This window comes from Macrotis lagotis, chromosome 4, assembly GCF_037893015.1.
Source record: "Macrotis lagotis isolate mMagLag1 chromosome 4, bilby.v1.9.chrom.fasta, whole genome shotgun sequence".
In the NCBI taxonomy this organism is placed as follows: Eukaryota; Metazoa; Chordata; class Mammalia; order Peramelemorphia; family Peramelidae; genus Macrotis; species Macrotis lagotis.
In genome coordinates, this window is record NC_133661.1 from 257,615,716 (window position 1) to 257,631,861 (window position 16,146).

A 16,146-nucleotide genomic window follows, 5' to 3' on the forward strand; every position below is an offset into this window, starting at 1 on the left:
AGGAGTGCAGTAAGTTTTGCAAAGTCAGGCATGTTTTAAAAATCAATTAGTTCATTGGTATCTTAGCTTTTAGTAGTGTTTCTAGAAATGTGGTCCAATATAGAATATTAAGTGTGAAAGCTTGCTTCTTTTTTGGTTTTCTTTTTTTTCTGGGAGTTAAAAAAATTAATGATTTCTGTGGTAAGGTAATGATATTATCTTTCTTTTGATATACAGGCTTCTGCTGCCCATGAATTAGAAAAGATGCAAAAAAGGTGATTTTTTTTTTTTAAATCAGTGTTGTAGTATAAAAGTTATAGAACTCTGTTATTTTAAATCTTGGGTTTTAACTGGAGTTTAAATCTGGAGTATAACTCCAGAAATCTTACTATGCAAATATTAATTGCCTTAATTAGGTAGCCATTTCCATGTAACATTTTAATTAACCCCATTTATCTGTATTATAGCAATCATGTTAAGGATGATAAGATAAGATCACTTGAAGAACAATTACAAAGGGAACTTACACATAAAATGGAAGAATTTAAGGTAAGGAAATAGATCCATTAACAGAACTATTTAATGACTTTTCATAACATTTGAAATTAAGTGGCATAATTATTTCAAGATTGAAATAATTTTAGAAGAGCTGTTTTTTTAAAAACAAGTTGATAGACTTCTAAAATTATACATTGAGTCTTTGATTATATATTGATATAACTTGATATCAATTATATTTAGTTGTTAAGAATATATAAACCTACTTTGAACTTAAAATGACTTAATTGGCGATTTAAAAATATTTTAATTTACAGTTTTATATTGAGTTGTGTAACACTGACAAATACCAAATTACATTTGGATTGACACTTGTATAAAACCAATTAATTTGGAGGATTCAAAATATTCTAGTTGTCAGGATTCTTTACTTTCATAAATAGAGCAATATGTGGAGTGTCTGTGCTTTCAGTAATGTGTGGGAACTTCTTCCATCTATAGATTGTAGCCAGTTTATGATCTAGTGTGTGTGTATATATAGTATATATACTTTATACACACACACACACACACACACACACACACACACACACACACACACACATATGTCCTGGGCAGTTGTTTAAGACACATCTAGAGATTAAGTGACTTGTTAAAGGTCACTTGGGAAAATAAGCCTAATTTTTCTCACCAGTGCCTTTCTAATTCATGCTTGATATACTTATAAAATGGTAAATTTTGATATATAACTAATGAGAATCTTAATCCTTTCAGATTCTAAAGGATCAAAACAAAGTTTTACAGATAGAAGTTCAAAAATTACAGGCTGTTATTGCTGAACAGGTAATTTTCTACATTGTTTATTAGCTACAAAGTCAGTATCTCACATTTTTCTTTGAAAAATTATAATTTTTTTTACATTTTTTGAAATTTAGTTCTGTATATAACTTGATAGTTTTTTTTACTTTTTGAACTTGGCATATATGTGTGTGGATTCAGAAATTTGCTGGTTTTTTTGAAGAAAATTATTCTTAATTGACATTTGAAAGAACTTATCTAAAGATGTTGTACTTTACAAAAAGATATATAAATGACTAGTGGTATGATCTGTGTGTTTTTTTCTGAATAAAGGTCCTGTGTTTTAGCTTTATGTAGTTGTGGCTAATTTTGCTTGCAGTTGAAAGGTATTTCTCTCTGTTCTGTTTTCTCATCCCCCTGTTATTTATTTAATCCCAAATCAGACAAACTCTTATGATTTACTGACTGTGAGCTACATATAATTGTTACTTCATTTGGAGAATGACTTACATATTCTCTTCTAAGCTTGTACCTGAATCTTTTTAAGCATAACTAATCTACTCATTTTTCATCTCCACAATTATTTGTTCTCCTATTTTAAAAACTTCTGAATTTTTCCTCAGCAGAGGGCAACAGTGCTGGTCTATGAGAATCCTCTATCCAATAAAGTTATATAAATTAATAACGTGAAACATTTTATTTTGCTTCTGCCTTATATACCTGTGAGAAGCATATTTGAAAGATGCAGAAGGGGAAAAAGGAACTGGTATTTGTGTAAATTAAAAAAAGCACTAAATAACTCCTGTATGAACAAAATGGTAATTAGCTGTGTTCATATATAGCAGTATACTAAAACCCTATTTCCTCCTTAACCATTTTACTTTTTTTATAGTTTTAAATATTATACCTATCATCTTTTGATTTTATGCTGATTTCTTTACTTGAAGTAGTTTTCCAAAAAACTTTTTCCCTGGTTATTAACAACTAATATTTATATAGCACTATAAAATTTGCAAAGCATGTTACAAACATCAGATTTCACAGTAATCCACAGAAAGAAGTGCTGCAGTTTATTCTTATACTCATTTTTCAGATGAAGAAATTAAAATTGAGAGAAAGTATAACTTAATTCATGTTTACACAGTTTTTAAGTGTTAGAAATATAAAGCCACTTATTCAGAAGATAAAAGATGCCTTTATCCAAAATTAGATAGGATCATAGATTTTTGAGCTGGAAAGGGACTTTTGAGACCATCTAATCCAATCCCCTCATTTTACAAGTGAGGCAACTGATCCTGTTTGGATTCTTGATATCTCATGGAGTCATTAGCTTCCAATTACCTAAACCTAATTTTTAAGGAATTATTTTCTTCAGTGTAATTTTGCATATTTTTTTTCCATTTGGCCAATACTGTTTTTTTTTTAAGGCATGGAATTTTTGTACCTCTTTTACCATTTGGCCTTATTTGTTTGTTTGTTTATTCATTCATTCATTCATTTTTAGGTTTTTTGCAAGGCAAATGGGGTTAAGTGGCTTGCCCAAGGCCACACACCTAGGTAATTATTAAGTGTCTGAGACCGGATTTGAACCCAGGTACTCCTGACTCCAGGGCTGGTGCTCTATCCACTGCACCACCTAGCCGCCCTTCCTGTTTTTTTTTTTTTAAGATGTTATTTTCTTCAATATTTTTGTTGCCTCCTTTACCAAGCTGTTGTCTCTTTTCAGGATCTTCTTATATCGTTCTCATTACTTTTTCTATTTTTCTCTGCTGCTCTCTCTCCTTTGATTCTTAAAATCCTTTTTTGAGCTCTTCAGGGAATTCTTTTTGAGCCTAATATCAATTCACATTTTTCTTTGATTGATGCCAGTTTGATTTTATGGTTTTCTTGATTTTTGATCTTCCCTCTTACAATATTAACTTGGATAGGTTCTATTTCTTAACTTTTAATTTTATGTTAAAGTTTAGCTCTGCTCTTGAGGTGGGGAGGAGGCATTGTACCAAGCTTTAGGTTTTTTTGGTGCAATTTTTTCAGAGCTAGTTTTGAGACTGTAAATTTTCAGTTCTTATATGGTGATATGTTATAAGGAGAGGTATACTTATAGCTTTCCTTGACTGTGCTCCAGTCATAAGCACTCTTTCTACCTTGGATCTACTCTTGAGCTGACCCAGACCTCTATATGGGGAAAGCAACAGATTCCTGCCCCCAGTGCCAACAAAGGGTCTCTAGTAATTCCTTCTGACCATATATCCAAACCCCTTACTGTCTTTGGATTGAGAGCCCTGGAAGCTGCTGTTGCCAATTCACTTGCACCAAGGCCTGCTGTTGGCTTGCCAGAGCACAGCATGTGCTGGCCTGTGCTACCTGCTCACCTTTTCTGCTTACCTTCTAAATTGTCTCGGGCTAGAAAATTGTTTCACCCCCTTCCTTTTGTTGGTTCTGTTGTTCCAGATTTGTTTTGGCATGTTATTTTAAAGTTTTTAGGAGAGCTTTAGGTGATTTTCTGCCTTTACTCTGCCCTCCCTATAATGCTTTCTAATGGGAATTCTTTTAATGTATTTTAAAACAGTCCACTTTTCATTTGGGGAGATGATCATAATTTTTTTTTCGGTTGCTCATGGGACTAAAATCTTAGTAATTTAACAGAAGCATTTATTTTGAATGCGTTCTCTTTTAAAACTTGTCTCTATAGCTTAATTGCCTACCAAGGTAGCTGGTACCATATAAATAGAAGGACATAGAGAAGAAAATATGTATCAATAGCTGGGACTGTTTTGAGAGTAATGTATAGAATTTATTTTTGAAAATTTATACTTAATGTGGTATGAGAAGGATTCAAAGTTTCTTTTAATTTTTATGTTCTGTATATATGGCATGTTTTTTTAGTTTAATATTTTAAGGGGCAGCTAGGTGGCGTAGTGGATAGAGCACCAGCTTTGGAGTCAGGAGTACTTGGGTTCAAATCCGGCCTCAGACACTTAATAATTACCTAGCTGTGTGGTCTTGGGCAAGCCACTTAACACCATTTGCCTTGCAAATACCTAAAAAAAAAATGTTTTAAGGTCAGACTGAAAAAAATCATTGATTTAAAAAAAAGGGTTGCTAGGTGGCACAGTGGGTGTGGTACTGGGCCTCGAGTCAGGACTCCCTGAGTTTAAATTCAACATCAGACACTTGATAATTGCCTACCTGTGTGACCCTGGGCAGGTTACTTAAATCCCCATTACCTTAAATAAATAAAATGTAAACAAAAAAAAAACAGTTTTATTTTTATCTGTTAAGCAGTAGGGAGCCACTGTAGTTTTTTGAGAAGGTGACAGAATTAGGCTGTAGGAAGATCACATATTATCAGTTGTGGGGGAGAAAGATTTTTTTATTGATATTTTATTTTTCCAAATAACATGTTATGAAAATTTTTTAACATTCATCCATATGCATTTGTAAATTTTTAAGTTACATAATTTCCTCTTGAATGTGGATAGAATTGTCCATAGCTGATCTAATGGGGTTATCCTAGCTTTCTGAACTTCTGAGAGGAGCAGCATCCATCAAGGCATCATCTCACAATATTGTTGTTAATGTGTATATTGTTCTTTTGGTTCTGCTTCCTTTGCTCAGTATCAGATCCTGTAATTCATTCTGTGTTTCTCTTGAATCCGACTATTTATGATTTCTTATAGAACAATAATATTCCATAGTATTAATGTACCATAACTTGTTTAGCCATTCCCCAATTGATGGACATACCCTCAATTTCCAATTTTTTGCTACTACAAAAAGAACTACTATGAATATTTTGGAACATGTAGGACTTTTTCTATTTTTCATGATTTCCTCTGAATATAGATGTAGAAGTGGAATTGCTGGGTCAGAGGATCAGAAGAGTTTTATTGCTTTTTGGGCATAGTTCCATATTGCTCTCCAGAGTGGTTGGATCAATTCAGAAGTCTACCAGCAATGCATTACTGTCCCAATCCTTCCCCAACCTCTCCAACATTGATCATTTTCCCTTTTTGTCATCTTAGCCAACCTGAAAGATGTGAAATGATACCTCATAGTTGTTTGAATGCATTTCTCTAATCAATAATGATTTGGAGCATTTTTTCATATGATTATATGTAACTTTAATTTCTTCATTTGAAAATCTGTCTGTTCATATCCTTTGACCATTTGTCAATTGGGGAATGACTAGTAACCTTCTAAATTTGATGCAATTCTTTATACATTTTAGAAATGAGACCTTTATCAGAACTGCTAGAAGTGGATTGTTTCACAGCTTTGTGCTTTCTGCTTTTTTAGCAGTATTGATTATATTAGTGCAAACCCTTTTTAATTTAATAAAGTTAAAATCATTCACTTTGCAGTTTATAATATACTCTAAATTTGTCCCCTTTTCATAGATCTGATAGAGTATTTCTATCTATATAGTGTTGCCCTTTATGTCTAAATTCTGTTCCCATTTTGATCTTATTTTTGTATAGGGTGTGAGGTGTGGATCTGTGCCTAGTTTTTGCCCTACTATTTTTCCAATTTTCCCAACAATTTTTGTCAAATAGTGACTTATTATCTCAGAAGCTAACATCTTTGGGCTTGTCAAACAGTAATTTTCCATTGAAAAATATTCTTATTAATTGGACATAGTCATTGATTCTGAATCTTCACACTTATCTTTGTCCCAGAAAAGATTATCTGGTAGGTTTGATCCTTTACAAGAACTCTGTACCCTTTTGCTGACTTCTTCCCTCAATGTTGTCTATGCTAATAAGCTTTTGTGAATTCTCTTAATCCTTATTATTCCTCTAATTCCTCATTTATAATATTTAACATAAATCTACCATAATGTTGGTTTAATGTTTTATGTAACAATTTTATGTAGCTTTAAGATAGTTGATTAAAATGGCAGCTTTCCAAACTGAGTTAATTTTTAGAAATTTCTGTATTCCAATTTTGACACAGTATATTTTTTAAAGAGGAAAGCCACCATTTATTTATTAAAATCAGTTATTAAAACTGTAGCTGAATAACACTTCTTAAAAGTTCTTTCCTACTTCTGAAGATTCTTTTATAGTTCTGGAAAGTAACTGACTTACTATATATATTGAGTTAATTTTTTGGTTCATGGAAGATGAAAGAATCCATATCTCTATTACTGGCTCTTTGGATTCATCTTTGTTCATACTACCAATGAAAGAGAGTATAAATAATGATGTAATTTATCCTTTTTCAACTTTTTTGCAGCAATCAGAATTCTAAGTGACAGTTGAGACAGGGACAGTTTGGTTGTCCAATCAGTTCCTCTACCACAGGTTTTTCTCCATCTCTCCATCTTCATCCTAGAGTATGAGGTGTCATTTGTTGAAACAGATAGCATAATGGTCCCATGTTGTTTCTTCAGGTGCAGGAAGAAACCTCAGGTGGAGTAGTCTGCTTATTTGTCATAAGGGGAAGAGTGTATTAGGTACAAGGCCTTTGAGTAGCCAGATAGGGAAAATAAATTTATTTTTTAAATCTTTGCAAAATTTCTATGTTTTAATTTCAGTAGAACCCTGAAGTTATATAGGGAAGGGCCAATAGATTTTCAGGTTTAGTTGCCTTATTCTAGTAGATTTGGAATATTCATTGTTCAAACAATTTAAAAAAACAAAACCAAGAACAACCTTCTGCCTCCCCAAAACTACCAGTAGGATAAAGAATGTGGTTTAAATCAATTTCCCCCACTTACTCCTTCACTGCAAAACTAGTGTAGTATGTTACTTGTAGTCCTCTTGAGCCAGTGAAATAGTACAGTAATACACTTTATTTTCTCACAATCCCTTGTACAAAATAGATACTTTAATGGTAAATGAATTTAATTGGATATAAAGGAAGTAATAAAAAACAACATGATTTTCATCTATTGTTAGGGGCATTCAGATAAACCTTGAGTTGGAATTTGATCAGTTGATTAAAGAACAGATTTAAGGGGCGGCTAGGTGGCATAGTGGATAAAGCTCCGGCCCTGGAGTCAGGAGTACCTGGGTTCAAATCCGGTCTCAGACGCTTAATAATTACCTAGGTGTGTGGCCTTGGGCAAGCCACTTAACCCCATTTGCCTTGCAAAAACCTAAAAAAAAAAATAAAGAACAGATTTAATTAAAAGGAAGTTAACATTGAAGTTGGTTTCATAACCTAGGTTTTTTAATAGTAACTTTGAGAGAGCTAGATGTTTATATCTGATAAACAATGAAACTTTAGAAATACAGCAAAAGTTGAGAATTGCTATTCTTTTTTATCATTGTATGACGAAGTCTTAGTGAATCTTGGTAGGAAATATCAATAATGTATCAGAAATATTGTATTCTTAGCTAATTATAGGAAATAAATGATAGTTTTGGAATTTGCTGCATTTCTTTACTGCTTTTGTGTATTATTTGCATGTATTCTTACTTTCTCCATCCCCTTTTAGTTTGAAGAATCTTATTTCAGAAAGTTATTACCTCATCGGGATACCAATTGTACCTTCCTAGATTTCTAATTAAACTTTCAATTTATTATTATTATTATTATTATTATTATTATTATTACTACTACTACTACTACTACTGCTACTACTGATGAGCCTTTTCAGATTTAGTTTTGATTAGGATCATAGATCTAGGACTAGAAGGGACCTCAGAGGCCATCTAGTCCAACTCTATCATTTTATATTTTAACCTCAAATAAATTTAGTAAGAATGACCCATTATTTGTGTCTTTTAAGGCTAATAAAGATGTTGTGGAACAAATGGAAAAAAGGTAAGAGTTTTAAATTTTCTTTCTTACAAGCCATTTTTCCTAAATTTGAGGGTGCTAAGATCTTCAATTATAGCTACATAAGAAATCTAGATGCTGCACCTACTGTATGTAGTAGTGGAAGAGAGCAATGGTCCATCCTTGAGGCCCCAGAGGTCATAAATACTTGGCATAGGGCTGATCTTTTCCCCTCCTCTCCCAGCAGATAGACTGTATTATTTTATTTAGAATAATCACAACTGAATTTCCTGAGTATATACCAATTGATGACACAAGGTAGGCAGCTCAAAAACATCCTGGATGAACATGAGATACTAGCTTAGAATATAAAAATCTGACTATCAATAATGATCAAAATAAGTGTTCTAAATGAGACTTACTGAGACAGACTTTTATTTGCAAGTAAAGAATGTCAAAATGTGTTTTCATTTTTAGTATTCAAGAAAAGGATGAGAAATTAAAGACGGTAGAAGAACTACTTGAAACTGGTCTTATACAGGTGGCCAATAAAGAGGAAGAATTAAAGGTAAAAACCATTTCTCTGTCTAACATAATAATTAGCTGTAATGGGGCTCAATGTGACATGCAAATGATTTTCTATAACTTAGTAAGTTTGTATTTTAGAGTACTCAGAATGCCTTATGAAACTTGATCTTATATGGTTTTTATTTCCGGGAAACATAGATTTTTAAAAATAGTTTAAGATTAAGTCATGAGATGATTATTTTCAAGTAGAAACTCCTTGGGATAAAAAGTGTGTGGAAAGCAGAACTCTCTCTTCTGAAAGTTATTATTGCCTGTTGAAATAGAAAGCTTCATATTTCTCATATTTTGGGGGGAATTTAGAGTAAAGGTGGGCTTACAGTTAATGTTTTGTGATGTGTGTGGGTAGCTTTATCTAACTTAATTAAAATAGACTTAATGAACAAAGGAAGTTATTAAAATAAGTTTTTGAATGAGAAAGGAATATGACTTTGTGGTTGAGAGGCGGATATTTGTGGCATCATGGAATAAGGCAGGGAGGTAAGTGAAAAGAATAATAAGATTAAAAGAAAGTTACTGTTTGAAATCCTGGAGTAGGCATAAAAACAGGAAAAGAAATGTTGGTCACCCATAAAGAAGTGGTGTGATATTATGGTATAAGGGAGTTGTAAAAGAAACTGTTGAAGAATGAGAATATTGCTGTTAAAATAGTATTGTCAGATGTAAACTACTGTGTTATCATAATATATTTAAACTTTTCTGATATAATTTATTATAAAGGTATTAAGGACAGAAAATTCATCCTTGAAAAATGAAGTTCAAAGTCTAAAGGCTCAACAGACATCTCAGGTAATAATTAAAATTGCTGAGGTATTGTAAATCTTACCTTTAATTTGAAGTATAAAAAAGCTGTGTAGTATAGTGAATAGAGGAAGTCAAGAAGACATGGGCTTCTAGTCTTGCCTCCAACTCCTAATCTGTGTGATGCATCTCTCGGTACCTCCTCAGTTCTCCAGAACTACTGATTACAGTTGAATTGTTTATTTGCTTTGGTAGGATGGGTTTTATTGATGAGTGAATCATAGTTGTGAAATATTTTCTCTTTATCTGTCTCTCCTTCCCCCCACCCCCCAGAAAAAGACTTTTCAAACAATAGTCTGCTTAGTTCAAATAATTCACTAAAATATTAGTTAATCATGGTGAACTTTAGTTAATCATGGTGAACTTTAGTTGAAATAGACAAAATTTGTCTTTAAGGCCTAATTTGCTGGGGAGGCATATGTTATGATTTTTGTCACTTTGATCTTGTTGGTATTTAATTATTATGATCATATTATTATGTGATCAAAAAACTTAAATGGCTTCCTGTTGAGTACTCAAAATCCTGCCTGTGTAGTTCTCCTACAGTTTGGGTATAAAACTATCTTTTCAGGTTTTTTTTTTCACATTAATTATCTTACCTTGCAACATTTTTTCCATCTACTGAACATCTCTATGCTTCCCCTCCTCCACAGTTTCCTTAATGTTATTTCTTAAACCATTTTCCTATCCCACCCTATTTTCTAGCCTCACTCTTAGTTCAGTTAAGATGTTATTTCCATTAGTCAGTCAGAAAGTATTTATCATTTAACTCTGTGCCTGGAACTATGGTAGACTCAGTCAGTCCCTGCCCTCAAGGAGTTTACATTCTATCTGTGATGACAGTATATACAGGAAGAGGCAGGAAGGCATTAGTAGTGGGAGGCATCTCAAGACTTTTTGTAGAAGATAGTTTTGAGCTGAGTTATAAAGGAAATAAAGAAGATAGAGTTAAGGAGATTTTTCATTCCAAGTGTGGAGTTTAGCCAGTACAAATGTCTGGAGGTGGGAGACATCATGTTTGACAAACAGAAGACCAGTCTGACCATATTGCAGAATTCCGAAAGTGAAATAATGTTAAAGTAATGTTAAGATTATGGCTGCATTGCAAAGGACTTTAAGTGCCAAATAGAAGTTTATATTTGACTCTTAAGGCAGTAAGGAGTAATTTGAGTTTATTATGTAGGATCATATCATGGTCATTCTTTAGAACAATCTTGAAAGAAGGATTGGAGAGAGGAAGAGACTTGAGGAAGGGAGGCCAATTAGGAAGCATTACAGTTGTCCAAGTGAAAGAGGATATATGTTTGAACCAGGGTAGTTAGCTGCTTGAGTAGAAAGCTAGGTAGAAACTCTTTTAACTTGACAATTGATTAGATATGAAGTATGATGGTGGAAATGATGATGATGATGATGATGATGTTTATCATCATTCTCAAAGAAGACCATGTCATTGGTGGAGGTGATGCCATGATAAGCAAATTGCAGTGGGGGGAGGATGATGCTATGTCACCAACCTCACTTTCTCCTCTAAAGCCATCTGAGTCTAGTGACCAGATATGAATCAGGACAACTGAGGATGATCCTGGATACTAGATAATCAGGGTTAAGTTACTTTCCTCGGGTTTTGAACTCCTTTCCTCCTGACTCCCAAGATCAGTTTTCTTATTCACTTTGCCACCTATTCACCCTTTATATGAAGTGTGATGAGCTAAGGGTAATACTGGATTTGTGAATCTGGGTTATTGGAACAATTAAAAATAAATTTGGAAGAAGGGTAGATTTCGGATGAAAGAAATTCTTTTTGGATATTTTAAATTTGAGATGCCTTGGGGACATGAAATATGAAATGTTTCTTTATTAGATGGGGGAATAGGAGCCTGGCACTCAGAAAACTGGGACTGATAGAGAAGGATCAAACCTGAGATTTTGGAGAGTCTAGACTAGAGTGAGAAAGATAAGGACAAAGTCTTGAGGGACAGTCAAGTGAAGATAAGGGATTGAATAGGGAAGAGTGATAACATTAGCAAATAGAAGGCAGTTTTCTTACATATTTCAAAAGTTGCAAGTAATCCTTGCCTCCCTCCCCTTAGCCCCATATTTATAATCCTTTAGAGTCCTTTATATTCTTGTGGGGGTGGGCGTTGTATATGAGTAGATGTGTGTAGATTTTGATTTAAATAGTAAATTTTTTTCCCAGTTAGATATAAAAACAATTTTTAACATTTATTTAAAAAAATGAGTTCTAACTTTTCTCCCTTTTTCCCTCCCATCGTGCCTCTCCAAGATGGTATGCAATTTGATATAGGTTATATTTGTTCAATCATGTAAAATATTTCCATATAAATCACGTCCATGAAAGAAGAACCAGAATGAAAGGGGAAAATACATGGGAAAAAAAAGTGAAAATAAGTATGCTTTGTTCTAATAGATCCAATGCTCCTTGAGATTCAGTCTTTATCTCTCTATATTTACTGATAACTAGCTTATTGTCATTAGTCATTAAAAAGTTTACAACATTGTTTGATCTGCATGAAGTGAGATTGATTCAGGTGCTTATAGTATGAAGATCTGAGCATTCAAGGGCTCTCTAAGAAATGATAGTAATACCTAGAAAAGCTACCTGTATAACCACATCAAATGTCATTTCCCTTTTTTCCTCCTGACTCACTCTTTAGGGATGGTTAACTTGTAATACTTTTCTCCTCATTTTATTTTTATGCTGACAACCCTAGTACTTAAATTTTTGAGGACCCTTATGCTAGACTGCATTGCAGTGATCAGAGTCCTGGTTGAGATTGAGACCTGGCTCTTAGCATTTATTGCCTTGGACTTTGTGTAAATTCCTTTGGGTCCTGGAGCCTGGAATTCCTCATTTCATAAAAAACTTAAAATAGTATTCTTCTCATGAATCATTTTTGTTACTTTGAAATTATAAGTAGAATTGCTTCAAATAGAATTATATTTGGGAGATTTTTTAATTGGAGTATTTACTTTTTTGTATTTATTACTTAGTCATGATATAAGGGGAAATATACTATACTTATTACTGTAATTTCTCCATTTCTAGGTTTCTTTTACAGCCATAGTTGATGACTTTGAGAAGATGTAAGTAATATTAATGTTATACCATTAATATATGTATTGCTTAATTAATATATAAATTCTATTTGCATATACACAGATTTCTTACTGGTTTTTCTTATCTTCCTTATTTTTCTTAAATCCACAAATATGCCACATTCAAAGGATCTATTTTATGATTTTGGGAAAAAAGTAATGTATATTCAAGTTTAACCTTGACATTAGTGGAAATATATTTTGATGAAGTCAGTGGCAGATGCTTTAATTTTAATATGGTTTTACAGATTCCTATTTTTGGTCAAAGTATCATACTTGGCTTGACACCAGAATTTTAACTTACTTTTATTTCTAGAATAATAGTAATTTTTGAAATCATCTGGGTAATGAATGATAAGACAAGTTTGTGGTACTGCTGGAGCATTAAGTTGTTTAAATTTTGACTCTCTAAAAGGAGAGTAGAGTAGAATAGAATATTCTTGCCTAGGAAAAGTATGATAGCAGGATTTTAGTTGCAAATACTTTAATAGCACTATAAACAGGTGTTAAATTACTCTAGGGGTTTTCAGCACATCTTTGTTGTTCTTGAAAAGGAGTGTGGGGAACAAAGATCATTGGAAATCATTTTGCTAGGGTATTGTTTGTTATTTTTCTTAAGGGCTTTTGAAGCAGCAGTACCAAACCCTGGTCATGATGTTAGTAGGCTCCTTACCTCTTTAGGTTTTTTGTGCAGTAACTGAAAGGACAGAGGGAAAGTTTCTTCTTCTTTTTTTTTTTTTTTTTTGCTGCTGTTGTAGATATGAAGAATACATAGAGTGGCTTATCAATGGGTAGCTTCAACTTGTGAATCTTAGTTTTGTCATGGATGTTTGTGTTTGTGCGTGTGTGCATGTGTGCGTGTGTGTGTGTGTGCGTGTGTGTGTGTGTGTGTGTGTGTGTGTGTGTGTGTGTGAGATGGTTTAATACTCTATTTCTTTTTTAAGAATCCGTGAAAAGGATGGAAAGATTAAGTGTGTGGAGGAACTCATGGAAGCTGAACTTCTTAAAGTTGCTAATAAGGAGAAAACTGTTCAGGTATTAATTAGGAGATACTTGTTTTCCTCTCCTCAGTTCATACCATTAACTTTCATTTGTTTGACCTTGCATTGCATTTTTAATAAGTAACTCAGGCCATGTTGTCAACTTTTATGTTTCCATTGTCCAATCTTGTCTGTTTTGTCATTGTAAAGGCTTTGAAACAGGAAATAGAGGCTCTGAAAGAAGAAGTAGGAAATATCCAGCTTGAAAAGGCTCAACAGGTAAAAATCCAGAGCCAAAAGCATGATAGATATTTTTTAGGGTGGTGGTATTATTGATGATCTTTTTCTGCTATGCAAAAGAATTTTTTTCTGTATTAATATGCATAGATCTTCTGACAACATTCAAATATTTAAGGATCATAAATTCTTTTGCTTTGTGCTCTTAGTTTGCCAACTTTTAAAATTTAGGCAATTCAAATATGTATTTCAGTATTAAGTATAGTTTTATGTGCTTTACTCTGGATCACAAATTAATTCATAGAATATTTCACTTTTTGGTTTTCATGCTTTTTAAAATACAACATAGAGTGAAGTTTGGACTTCCTCTCTCTCTATCTATAGAAGTTTAGTGAAAGGTTATGAAGGAATTCTTGATTTTCCCACCCCCTTCAAGGAATTTCTAATTTGGAAAGAAAAAAAAACAAATAAAACAAAGCAATAGAATACCATAAAAGGAATATCAGTAATTAATCAGATCCCTGGAAATTGATGGGATTCAATCTGGGATGCCTTCATGTGATTAAAAAAAAATTATATGATTGCATGAAAAGGAGAGAAAGGAAGGTCCTGTGTGTCATAATAGGAGGATGAGAAGATACTAAGAGAGTTATGTGAGACAATGTATTATTGGAGAGACAGTCCATAATTAGGAAGTCAGATAGCATATATTAGCTCTGATTCATTGATGAAATAATTCTTATGACTTTGGACCAAGTATATTTCTTCTTTCTGGGCCACAATCTTAAAGAATGATCTTAAAGTTTATTTCTAATATTAATAGTTAACAATTTTATCATTTGGCTTTGAGATGTCGGGTAGGAAACAATTTTAGTATGATTAAAGAGTATTAAATATTAAGCATCTTCAATTTTTCACAACTACCAAATTTTTAAAGTTTCATACTTTTATTGCTAAGAATTGTGAGATATTTATAGTCAGCTGCTTTCTTTAATTGTAATAATAGTAATTACTTTAATAATAGTTTTGGGGAAGGAGAATCAAAACATCATTGCATAGGATGAATTGTTGAAAGATTTTACCCCCAAAAGTTACCCAGTCAGAATCATAACTTAGTGATGTGCTAGATAGCTTAATTCCATCAATAATTTGCCATGATTTTGAATTTTTTCTTAAAGGTATTAGTTGCTTCTCAAATTCAAGAACTTCAAAATTTGTAAGTACCATTTTCTTAATTTTCCTTAATGGTGCATTCTTCAATTAAATGTCATTAAATGATGAAAATTTCTACTGAGTTTTCAAAATCTGGCTGACTGAAAATATAAATTCTTGACATTTTAAATTTGATACTTGAGATTTTGTACAACAAAATTCTCTTTGATTTTTTTTTTGATTGGTTTTCAAGCTGAACTGTTATTATCTAATGTCTATTGAGTAACTTACAGGAAGTAATTTTTGTACTCCATTTCCAAGCTTATTGTAATAGGATTAAGGATCCTGATCTTATTATTCATTTATCTATTTTTGGTTTTTGCATGGCAATGGGGATAAGTGACTTGCCCAAGGTCACCCATCTAGGTATTTATTAAGTGTCTGAGGCCGGATTTGAACTCAGGTCCTCCTGACTCCACCTCCAGAACTGGTGCTCTATCCACTGTGCCACCTAGCTGCCTCTCTTATTTTTTTACGTGCAAAATTTTCATTTTAGATCTGGATAAAAGCTTATTGGTGAAATTAGACTGCCTCTTTTTTAAAAAAAAAATTAAGCAATGTTGTACATTGTAACTGTTACTTCTCTAAAATCTAGTTTTAAAAACTTGATTTAAAAATGATTTCAAATACATAAATCATTGAAAATAATTTTAAATAAAGATGATTTTAAAATATATTTTTGGTCAGTATTCAACGTTGCATATATATTAAGCACATACTATGTTATACTGTAGACTCTGGGTATACCTAGACAAAAATGAAACTGTTTCTAACTCATGATCTGACAATTTGGGGAGGAAAAGGGGAAGTTTCACCACATTTTCATTAGTAGTGAATAAATACAAGACACACACATACACACACACACACACACACACACACACACACACACACAGTAACTTCAAGATGGGAAAGATGCTCATACTTGGAGTTATGAGAAAAAGCCTTGTAATGGGAGCTGGCAACTGAGGTATGCTTTGAAAATAGCTAAGCATCATAGGAGACAGAGGCTAAGGAGCAGCATGTTCCAGATCTGGGAAGGGGGAGAATGAACACCATTTATGAAAAGACAGGAACAGTAGTTAGAATGTCATGTGTATGCAACATCAAGTAAGCTAGTTTGATTGGAATGAAAAATTTAAAGGGAATAATAGAAAATCTAGCTGGAAAGTTAGGTGGGGCTTTGTAGAGTGCTTTAAATTTCAAGCTG

General features: G+C 32.8%; 1 protein-coding gene across 13 annotated transcripts in view; it reads left to right on the forward strand.

Annotated features, from left to right (window-relative positions):
- The window catches only part of KTN1 (kinectin 1), a 524,036-nt gene that overhangs the window by 73,144 nt on the left and 434,746 nt on the right, over positions 1 to 16,146 (forward strand). For 8 of the 13 annotated variants that reach the window (XR_012478212.1, XM_074235885.1, XM_074235873.1 and 5 more), the window contains exons 16-25: positions 217 to 254; positions 447 to 528; positions 1,252 to 1,320; positions 8,015 to 8,049; positions 8,482 to 8,572; positions 9,310 to 9,378; positions 12,458 to 12,495; positions 13,452 to 13,542; positions 13,698 to 13,766; positions 14,903 to 14,940. Coding sequence is in view for 12 of the 13 variants with exons in the window: in XM_074235885.1 (XP_074091986.1) it covers positions 217 to 254; positions 447 to 528; positions 1,252 to 1,320; positions 8,015 to 8,049; positions 8,482 to 8,572; positions 9,310 to 9,378; positions 12,458 to 12,495; positions 13,452 to 13,542; positions 13,698 to 13,766; positions 14,903 to 14,940 (620 nt within the window). In the remaining variant the exon portion in view is untranslated. The remainder of the gene's footprint in view (positions 1 to 216; positions 255 to 446; positions 529 to 1,251; positions 1,321 to 8,014; positions 8,050 to 8,481; positions 8,573 to 9,309; positions 9,379 to 12,457; positions 12,496 to 13,451; positions 13,543 to 13,697; positions 13,767 to 14,902; positions 14,941 to 16,146) is intronic. The other 5 variants (XM_074235875.1, XM_074235876.1, XM_074235881.1 and 2 more) reach the window with 1 other exon arrangement.